Below are 11,337 nucleotides of genomic sequence, written 5' to 3' on the forward strand. Positions count from 1 at the left end.
CATTCCATAGGATTCACAACTTTTCAACCATATATTTCATTAATTTTCAAAACCCACTAAATATAATTTTTAACTACCCAAATAGAGGTTAAGAATGCTCAAAATAATGATATCATGCCAATTGTGTCTTATTTGAAAAATAAATCTTTTTTCATAAGATTCCTAATATCGAGATTGCATGTGTCTCACGATAAAGAGCCACCTATTTTGTTAGGAGATCAGAAGTAAAATTAAGAGTAAAGACTTCAAACATGGCAAAAGTTAGTTGTTAATCTTGAATTCCTTATAACTAATTTTAAGCTTGATTATAACTTTTTTCCAAAATACAACATCCAGTCAAACTGTCAATGTCTGAAACTTAATGAAGAAAATCGAAGAGAACTAATACATACTTGCTTCCAGTCAATATTGAAAGAAATAAATAAAATGTTGAACATGCAGTCACTCGTAGAAAATCAAATGCACCATAATGGAGGTGAAATATAACTACGCGATTCTCCTGCATAATTTAATTGAATGGTTCCGTCTTCCATGTTAAAGATTCCCATGTCATGGCCACCTCCACCAGGTTCATTGAGATAGAGCTCACAATTATCATCTGTAAAGTATATGCAATTTGGTTTGATACATTCTGATGAGGCAATTGATGTAGAAACATTGCTACCTAAGAACAATGCTTGATCACCTAAACTAGTCACTTCAGTTAATCTATATGCATAATTATTCCCCTCCTCGTGACATTCATCTAACCTCAAAACAGAAAAGCCAGTCGTATAGTATCTAGCTTTCTTCTCCTCTTCCTTGTCAATGTCTTCAGCATCCTCCACCTCATCAACATTATCATCACCATCAACATCACCTTTGTCGTCCTCATTATCATCACCTTCTTCCTCATCGTTAACATCATCTTCTTCTTCTACATCATCGTCATCGTCATTGTCATCTTCGTCGTCGTCGTCGTCATCATCATCAAATAAAAGACCCTTTCGGAGACGAGAAACGAGTAGAAGATGTCCTGATGATTCAACTAGATACTTCTGATATAAATCACTAGTTTCAACTGGAGCAGGGGCAATAATTGTTGCTATCGGGCCATTGGCGTCATCAAAGTCACAAACAACTACAACTCCATGAACATCTACGGCATAAAATTTCCCATTGTAGAAAATAATATCTTGGTAAACGCGAGAATGGACAGAGATATTGGTCCAAACAGTATCTCCTAATTTTGTAAAAGCCAATATAGCAAATTCTCCATAAATAGCAACTATAGTACAATCCTCATTATAATCATGTGAACTTTTCTCCTTTCGAGGATTTGAGGACATCGCTATTTTCCTAACAAAGAAATCCCAAACCTCTTGTGGCTTGAATGTCTCATCATATTCATACTGATCAGGGAAGGTCAGCATAGGGGGTAGGCAAATTTGTTGTCTAGAGAAGGGGTGCAATAAATTGATTTGTAAATCAATGCCAATTGTCCACAACCATCCATAATGTGCTCCTCTGCAATTCCTGCCACTCGCTTCTGGCAACTGGAGCTGATATGTCTTTGAGGCTAATAAGTTAAGAAAGCAACGAACTGATGCATCTTGATCACCTCGATTCTCTTGATCCTCGGTATCTATTTTTTCAGCAAGCATGATCCGAGGATATCTAGTAGGCAATGAAGGTTTCTTCTTCAATATTGAAGTCACTGATTTCCATTCTTTACAAACAGCAGTGAAGGATGTAAAATCCTCTATTAGAGTTAAACTTTGAGCGATAACAACCAAAATGTCCATTGGAAGATCAGCCCAATCTGCCATGTTCGGCTATCAGCTGCAGGCAATAAATTCAAGATGAAAATAATGAAATAAGTAAAATATGAAAAAAGATGATATTCTTAATCAGCTCCACAACTAAAATATGTGTTTATGGTCTTCGAGGAATAAAATTAAGTATGTCAGTGCAGCAACAGGCATTGACATTTCCCTTTCTTTTCTTCATTCTACTAGCTACATTAAAGCAAATACAAAAGTGAATTTTCATTACAATAATTCAGAATTATGGTTTATGATTAGTAGGATTAGAATTCAAAATTATTGATAAATTAATTATGAAATACGTACGAGTAAAAAGATTGAAAAGTACGTTAGAATATATAATAAAAGATTAACATCAAATTGTAGTGTGAACATTATTTATATATCTGTACTTCCTTCCCAGCAATCCAGCATAAAAGATTCATAATGCAGTTCAGATAACTTATGTAATCACAGTCCATTGCATAAACTCAAATTAAACAAGGAAATAAGTATTAATACTTAAGAAATTGAGAACAAAATACTACTGTAAGAATAAAATTAAAAGTTGGCCCAAAAAAACTAAAATTGAAGGCTAAGTTCTAAACTTGAAAATTGAAAAATAAAAAAGAAAAAGAAAAGAGGCTTACAGTCAGCTATGGCAGCCCGTAGACAGTGGCAGTCTGTCGGGGATCGGCAATAGCAAGTCACATGCGTCAGTTGGACCACAACAGCTCAAATCCCTTTTTCTACAAATTGCAAATGTAAAAACGGAACAATGAATGAAAAAATTCACTCCACAGAAGACAATCTAAAAACGGGGTGAATTATCCAGCATAGAAGACAATCTATAACAAATATATACATAAATACAAAATTGAAATACATGCACAGTGACTATTTATGAGCAAAAAGAACATCCAAGGTTCCGTCTTTCATAGATTACAGCACCGCCAGCCGTTAAAATCAAAGTATTTCTACCAATTTTGATTAAATCTTAAAATAAAATATACAAATTTGTATAAATTAAAAGTTAAGAACATGAACAGAGAATTAAAATTGATAGAAGAGGGATCCTGGAAAAGTACCTTGGAGAGAGAATACCGAGAAAGGAAGAATAGGGATATTGGAAATTAAGAGAATTGAAATTGATAGTATTGTGGCTGCTTTTAAATTAATTGATGAAGAAGAACGCGGATACCACAATAGACGGACCAGATTTGTGGTCTCACAAGAGTCAAAACAAAACCTATATTTGAAGAGAAAAATTAATGTTGGATATCTGATTTTTCTTCCATCGACGGTTATAATAAGTGAGCACTTTCCTTTCCATATCTGTGATCTAAATTAAATTTATGGTAAGTCTCAAAACAAAACCGATATCTATTTGAGAAAATTAACGTTAGAAATCTGATTTTTCTTCCATCCCGGGATTCATTCAAAATTTATTTCCTTTTTGTGAACTTTCCTTTCCTTTCCGAGATCGATTCACAGTTTATTTCCTTTTCCCGGAATGATTCGCAAATTATTTCCGCTTCTATATAAGGCAGTCCCCTCTCCTCTTCTTCTCAACAATTTCATATTTTCTTTACAATCTGTTCATCAGTTCTGATATTTCAAGAATTTCTTGCTTAAAGTACATTCACCATCAATTGCTATGGCGTATAATTTTCAGAATCAACCCATCCGACCAGTCTATTTTACCCTTACCTTTACTTATTTTTCCGGTTATATCACCGTAATGCAAGAAAACTACTGGGTTGAGTCACAAGGCAGTAATTACCAGTTTCCTTCAACTTACGGGCATGTTCCTCGACGACGACGATCCAGGGAGCATTTTCAAGAAAACTACAGGCACTTGAACCGAACATGGCAAGGTTCATATGATGAAGTCGAAGTATGGGATGAGTCTGAATTTATTGAGCATCGGAGATCAAATTTGTCTACCACCATCTCCCGTGATGATCGGCTCCGGACCAATTTCTCACAAGAAACTATTCCCCGACATTTGAAAACAAGAAAGTTCGCTACTTCGGAAGAGGTAAAACCCACAAACGAAGGGCCTGAAATCTGTGTGGTGTGCCAATGCGAATACGGAGACAATGAGAGCATTGGACGCCTTCGATGTGGACATGAATATCATGTCGATTGCATTACGAGGTGGTTGTGTCAAAAAAATGTCTGTCCCATCTGCAAAGCCACGGCAATACCGAGAAGCGAAGAAGTAGCTCGTGTATAGAAATCAAGAAGAATCTGCAGCAATTGTACTGAAATTTTGTTCTATAGTTGTCATTTGTCCTTTAGATGTACTGTGCATAACATTGTTCGGAATTTTATGTAATTAGTTCTCTGTTTTTCACAATCGTGCTTTTGTTACTTTTGTCCACTTTGTTACGTCTTATTTTTCAGAATCAATGGATTCTATTATTGGGTGTTTCTTAGACTAACTTTAGGAGCATAACAGACCAACAAAAGTGCCATGTATCACTGCACACCTAATTTTTTGGACATATTAAGAATCTGTCGAGTTGTAATGTTACCGTCGTGTGATGCTTGCAAAATCCCAAGATTTCCAAATGAAATCTTGTGTAAGTTTGACCAAAATTTCTCCAACTTAAGGAAAGTGGAAAGCTGTCAAAGTGGGAGATCCTGTATGTGCGTTCGAAGGTGGTGTCTTCATCTGCAGATGCACCAGTAAAAGATCTTTACTGGTATTATTTGTGATTCTGTAGGATAACAAGTTTGCTGTGAACTTCGAATTGTGTGGGACTATTAATGTTAATTAATGGATGATCATTCTAATGGTTTAAGCTCTTTGGCATGGTGTTAAGAGCAGATAGTAAACAAAAGAATTTGGAGTTCAAATCTTGTTGCCGGTTGTACGCACATCCAACATTGGGATCCATGGGTCAATGATCCCATTTCATATAAAAAGAGCATACGCCCTATTTGATGTCATTATTTCCCCAAAATAAATAAATAAATAAATTAAAATAAAAATAAAGAAATAGTATTTTTAAGAGAATGTAAGGTTAAAACATAAGGTTAAAACATAGGAAAAAAAATTAAACTTACAGTCAAAATATTTTATTGTGTAGATATGTAGGTAATTACACCTTTTACTTTCCATTTGACTCCCAATATTAAGATAAGATAACATTCCTATGAAGTGTGAAAGTGTGTCTAAAAGTCTTCTTCAAAAAATTAACGCGAAAGAAATTTTTATTAAAATCTGAAAACCCATTGTCCAAATTCTGATTGAAGTGGAAAGCAGATACAAAATTCAGAATTCCAGCACTACAAAATGTACAAGCACACGATGCCAGAGTTCTGAGAGTGAGATTTATAGATATATCCAATTTTTTGCTCTAAAGAGCTCAGGACAAGTCCTGAACAGTAGATACTACGCTTGAGCCTCGGATAGCTGTCTTCTCCCTCTTTCCTTTCGCATATGGATCGAATCCCTTACTATAGTGAAAAGGCATTACTTTCTGATTGAAGAAGACCTGAAGCTAGCTCGAATCGACACAATTCAATGGTTTTCCCCTAATCGTTCCAAGCCTTAGGGCAATCAGGTTAATCCCTTAGCAGCTCAGAGCGGAGAATTTCCGAGCAATTGGAAGCCGCTTTCGATGAAGAGCATGAGTTTGAAGCTTTCGAAAAGACAATGTCCCTATGATGGATTCCTCCAACTCAATGAATGAAGGGAAGTACTGAGATGCCATAGTTATTCGATTTCTCCTGTAGCACATTCAAAAAATGGCTTTCATTAGCGTGAGAAGGCGGTGAAAGGCTTCCTGTCCAACTGGTATTTTCCTTATGACTCCAACTGTTGTTTAGGCCATCCAGGGAGAGAGACACCTCAGAGCGATAAATTCCCAGTGCTTGAAGGAACTTACTTGGAGCCTTCCTTGATTATCTCATACATGAAAGAAGAATAAAGCTCTTCATCCTCTCAACTATGTGAGTTTATAGATTTGAATCTACCCTACACATTTATTGAGTTCAAAAGAAAGAACAAAAGTATTTCACCAAATTCTGATTCCACACCAAAACGCCATTCTCCTTGAATTATACAAAACCAGTATTCTGCACAATTGTTCAAGGCTGCTTCCCTGGATACCCTTCTAAGCCTTCTCAGATGCGGTCTCCTTTCTGTCATCTCTACTTCCCGAGGACCCATTACCTGAAGAAGCTCTAATGCGGCGGTTGCAGCTGGGTCCAGCTCTGAGAAACCTTTCAGTTATGGAACTTGCAAACAAGAAAATATAGAATGATAGCTTTTCTTGACCATCATTACTTCCCTCCTGCATTTCTAGTAAATTTGGGAAAGCAGTGAAGTCTTAAAAATATATTTATGCAATCTTTGCCATGTTAATCATAATTATTGATTCTAGTAATATTTGGACTGTACAAGCAAATTAATGAATTCTATGATTGTATGCCAAAGTGAGTCGAAGAAAATTTCCAGAAAACATCACACAGAACTGAACTAAACAGATCGAGGGCATTTTCCTACATACATTTAATGTAGTTAAATGACTATTTCATTTCGCTGCTATACTAGTAGGTAATATCTAACAATTTACATTAATAATTTTAACTGATCAAAGGTGTGTCAATAAGACTGTCACGAGTTCTCTAAGATAGGTAACTCGAGCTATACCATTTTCCTAAATGTTATATTATCTTAGATATGGATTGACACAGATGGAATTACAAGAGCCTATTATTAGATAAAAACATAAATTGACACAATAAAGCAACTTTTGAATAGAGTGTAACATGCAGAACAACCAAGAACACTTTTCCATTTAATATATAACGCCCTTTGAAATTAATACATTCACAATGTGGCATCTCACAGTTTTGACTTCCGTGTATATCATGAACATGGATGGTTAGAAGTTCTCATTCCCCATACCAGTGAGCACATAGTTTAAATTAAAAATAATAAGTCACTTATTTCAAAGCAAGAAACAGATTATGGATAAATAATAGGGCAAGTAAAACTTACTCTTAAGAGACAGCACACCTAAAATGGTTCATGCAACCTGGCAAATGAAGAAGAGTTCATTTTGCATTCCACTGCAAAAGTTGTATGGCCAGCCAACACAGCTCGTCTAGAACCAGTTACATCTAACTGCCAAAAATAAGGTGAAATCAACAAGTAGATTCAAGGAATGGAAATCGAGATTATTATGTTAGCCCTAGATCATACAATTCCCCAAAGACAGCAGCTCGTAGATTCCTTTCTATACCCAGCTACAAGAATAAAGCCTTCAACACTCCCAATGTAATTAATATTCCAAAAGTTGAACCCGCAACACAGAGAAAAGATGCACGCAATCAGAAAGAGTTGAGAGTAAAGGCAACCTAAAAATAGGCAGAAAAAACACAAATGCAGAGATAATTAAAAAACATTGAGATCCCATCTGTTGACTCAAACCCTCCTCCTTTTCCGGGCTTGGGACCGGCTGTGTTGAGCAAACATGCAACACAGGCGGAGTTAAAAAGAGTCAACTACATAAAACCAAAACAGACACACAATGAAACAACTTTAAAACACAGTATAGTATGCAGCAAATCCAAGAACATCTTACCATTTTTAAAATAGTCTTTGTTCCCTTCAAAATTTGACTTACCAACAACCAGAATTGTGCATAAAAGCAAAGGTTACGAAATATTGAAAGACACAAAATTGTGAATTAGAGGAGAAATACTGGTAAAATGAACTTTTTAGTTCCAAGTATCGATTTATATTTCTCTTCCAGTTCTCATTTTATGGGCCAGTAGTGGGATTATGCAGCATTTTTGTCTACGAGCAAAATCTGCAAGCGTGAAATGGATTTATTTATGATCATGTAGGTATCTACGTACTTGACACCGTCAATCTAACTTGATCCAAAGAATAAAAAACCAGTTTGTAACAACACAGGGTAATCAAAGAGACTGAATAGGGTATGAGGCAAAATTTTAGAGTAATAGTTAAATGGAAAATATTGCGTACTGAATATGCCTCCTAGTCAACTTGTATTTATATATCCTTTGGTCCGTCCGCCAAACAATAATCGACTGTGCGGGGAAAAGTGTGGATTACAGTGAGAGAGAGCTCCTTCGAACTTGCGAGTCAAAACCATCCATACCGAGCATATCGTCATAGGTGTTGATTGTTAGCTAATAGTGCATGTTCTGTATATTTCTGACACTTAATATTTCCAGAGCTGATTGCAGCTTTCCTCTTCGATACGGAAAGCTTAAGACGCGCACTCAGGTACAACACAAGAAAAACAACACACTGAAATATTCCATCAAGGCTACACACAAGGTGGAAGAAAATTTTGAATTCAACAGGCACCACTGATTAATAAATACCAAATGCCCAAATAAGATTCAAGCCTCCTACACTTCGTGTGCAGCAGCTGCGAAAAAATACAGCATAGAGCTGGACTCCAGCTGCAAGGATACCCCTCAAGAGTGGCTTCCAACAGTTCATAGCTAACCTATATTCAACTCCATAATATATCAGATGACAAGGTAACAGAAAGTTGATTAGTTATCAGTTGTCTGAAAAGGAGTCCCAACATTACCTTAAATATGAGCTACTTGGTTATACTTGGAATTGTGGAATATCAGAGAAACACCACATGTATTTCATATGAAACACATGTAACGAAGTGGACAGCCCCAAAAATATCATAGCTTCTCCATATCATTATATTTGAACTAGAGAAAGAAGATAAATGTGGCTCCAAAAGCAAACACTACAGAGTAGAGGATCTAAGCATGTGCTCAAATGGAACTGATGAAATCAGTTATCAAAATGAAGGCCAGATAAACCACAGATTCTAGAAGGAACACTATTCAAACCCTTACTGTGCCAAGGAAGTTCGTAGGCAAATAAATCAAATAAGTTGAAAAACAGACTGTAACCGTATGGTTATTGTCTTACTGCCGTCGACAACAAATAAAGAACCAAATCCAAGCTGATCAATCTGTAGATAACCGCAACAGCCTTTTCAAATCTAGCCTGAAATTCATCAATATAACCTCAATTTGAAGCTCATAAACAAGGAATCAACCACATGCAATTATGAACAATTAGTTCAAAGTCACCTGCATAATAGTAATGTGCATAGGATCACAGCAAGGAAGTGTGGTCTAACCAACCAGGGCAAGGAGTGGTCTAACTGTTGTTCATGTGGCTCATAAAGAGTGGAACATAAGTCCTGGAACAGGGGTATTTCTTGTACGGGCCTTAAAGTCTTATATGGGCCAAGATTAGGATTAGTATAAATAATATGTTGTAACCCTATTTTTCACTATTGAATAAAAATTATCTCCGCTTCGCTCTCGTGGACATAGGCACACTACCGAACCACGTAAATTATTGTTTTTCTTTTTCATCTCTTTATTATTGCACATAAAATCCAACACCACTAACCAGAGCAAAAAAATCTACAAACCTCACAATCATGAACGATAAATAACCCAAGAGTTGGCAAAAACAATTGTCTGCAATATGTACGAGTGAGAGTTGATCATCGGTCTATTTTTTAATCTATTTCTTTGCAGGATTGCTCGTTCCGTCTGATTTTAAGTTGCCTTTGACAGTGGAGTAACCAGGAATCAACCAACACAAAAGGATTCCAAGATAATTAATCAAAACTTAGAACAGAAAACATCCAGGCAGAAATTTCAACTCACGAATATCACCATGAAGCCTTGCAGAACTGCAAATTCAATCGCGCAAGGAAGAGATGAAAAGTCAATCACACTATTTAAAATAGAGTATGCTACCAGCGAAAGAAGCCAATCTGCCCTTTTCAAAATCCTTAAGAATCATAAATCTCCAGTGCTGCGTCTCAGTAGCATCTTTTTTGAAAACAATTGAACTTGGTTTTTATATCTTCAAAAAAGATGAAATGAAGAATCATTGAATTCAAAACAAGATTGGACAAAACAGATAGATACAAAGAACATGCAACCAACTTTTAGTCGTCACCCAGGGAAGACGCGTCATCCAGCAGCTAGCACACCACCACCTTGAGAGGTTACCCACACGTTAAAGAAAAGGAAAAAGGATCCTTGAATTAACCAGCACAGAACCACTGGAGCCTGGAACCAAGTTTTGCTAGTTCAGCCTCAGTAACCAACCTCACAACTACACCATCACAGAATACCCATGAACTGAAAGAAATTGTTCACAACATGAAGTTACAAAATCCAATTATGACTAACATTTAGTGGACAAGTCACCTGCATAAAGTGATGCTCAAAAGCATCATAATCGGGAAACTATTACAGATCCATGCTCATTCAATGCAATCTCTCCATCAAAAACTTTATGAACTATTGACGGACAAGGGATCCACGGACAAGAAGGATAACAGTAAAGAGTAGAATGATATCCAACAGGAAAGAAAATATCTAACTTTATCCCCGACAACCATCTAAGATCATGTCACTGACCTCAGAAGGCAAAAGGTATGTGAACAAATGAGGATCACTTCAAATTTGTAACATCAGATATCTACTAGATTTTGATCATTCAACCAAACTAACTGCAAAAGCACCCGAGACTTTCATTTCTTCAAGATATTTAAACTCCATGGTGTTTTATTTTACCACAGAACTTCCAAGAAAATGGGGATATTCAGAATCTGATAAATCCTCCCCTAATTCTATCATCTTGAAATTGAAGGTACGACACAACGTTTTTTTTTTTCAGAGCCTTCATGTTTACTTCATTCATCCGACCTTTAGATCATTTGACATCCAACTATCATTCTAATATGCTCAGTTACATAAATGAAGGTAGAGACGAAAGAACTTCAACTTACTAGCAGAAGGTGGCACAGATCTAGCAAACACTGAAGGGAAAGATCAAATAAAACATCAGAGCATGACAGCAGTGAAGTGACATGATTCAAGTGTTTCTAGCTTGGCTTAACTAATTGCACTGAATTTTAGTAACACATAGAAGTGCATAACCTCAATAATCCACTCTGATATCGTTACACCTGGATTTTATATCTGCACTCTATATAGAACAAATCCTCGTAAGTTCATGACAAACTAATCAAAAACAAAAAAATCAATAAATAATTTTCTAATGACAATAATTTATTTCCCTTGGAAAATCAAGGAGCAAAAAGATTTAATAAAAAATATCAACAATCTTCTTTCAAGATCCCCAAAATAAATAAATAAATAAATAATAAAAAATTAGAAAGGACCTATTCTATTCGATTCCTTTTTTTACACGTTCATTGGATAGATATACAAAAAAGAAAAATTAATTAAAACCTTTAAATATCATATATACCAATCAAAGAAACATTAACCAAAACCAAGACATACATATAAATACGACGCACTACTTGAAAATAGGGTTATAGTAATCGCCTCTGATGCTCAAACTCTTCAAAATAGTCAGAGTATCCTTGTCGGATACATCACGACATGGGTAAGAGTATGAAATATGTGTCGAATCCTCTAAATTTCAACCAGACGCTTCATCGTTTTTGCTTCTTCTTCTTCTCTTCCTCCT

At 35.9% G+C, this 11,337-nt stretch overlaps 2 protein-coding genes across 7 annotated transcripts in view; one reads left to right on the forward strand and one right to left on the reverse strand.

Annotated features, from left to right (window-relative positions):
* Positions 1-283: 283 nt before the first annotated feature.
* The window catches only part of LOC111394676 (putative F-box protein At5g55150), a 17,090-nt gene continuing 6,036 nt past the window's right edge, over positions 284-11,337 (reverse strand). Inside the window, exons 1-4 of one of the 6 annotated variants that reach the window (XM_023020607.1) lie at positions 10,779-11,327; positions 6,802-10,657; positions 2,435-2,533; positions 284-1,821 (exon numbers count right to left, since the gene is read on the reverse strand). In XM_023020607.1, the coding sequence (XP_022876375.1) occupies positions 456-1,808 (1,353 nt within the window). In that variant the 5' untranslated portion in view covers positions 1,809-1,821; positions 2,435-2,533; positions 6,802-10,657; positions 10,779-11,327 and the 3' untranslated portion in view covers positions 284-455. Of the gene's footprint in view, positions 1,822-2,434; positions 2,534-2,872; positions 2,987-4,988; positions 10,658-10,778; positions 11,328-11,337 lie in introns of those variants that run through there. The other 5 variants (XM_023020605.1, XM_023020606.1, XM_023020608.1 and 2 more) reach the window with 5 other exon arrangements.
* Positions 3,526-4,023, forward strand: LOC111394242 (E3 ubiquitin ligase BIG BROTHER-related-like). The gene has a single exon (XM_023020001.1). The coding sequence runs from the start codon at positions 3,526-3,528 to the stop codon at positions 4,021-4,023; it is 498 nt and encodes a 165-aa protein (XP_022875769.1).

This window comes from Olea europaea, chromosome 5 (assembly GCF_002742605.1).
Source record: "Olea europaea var. sylvestris chromosome 5, O_europaea_v1, whole genome shotgun sequence".
Classification (NCBI taxonomy): domain Eukaryota; kingdom Viridiplantae; phylum Streptophyta; class Magnoliopsida; order Lamiales; family Oleaceae; genus Olea; species Olea europaea.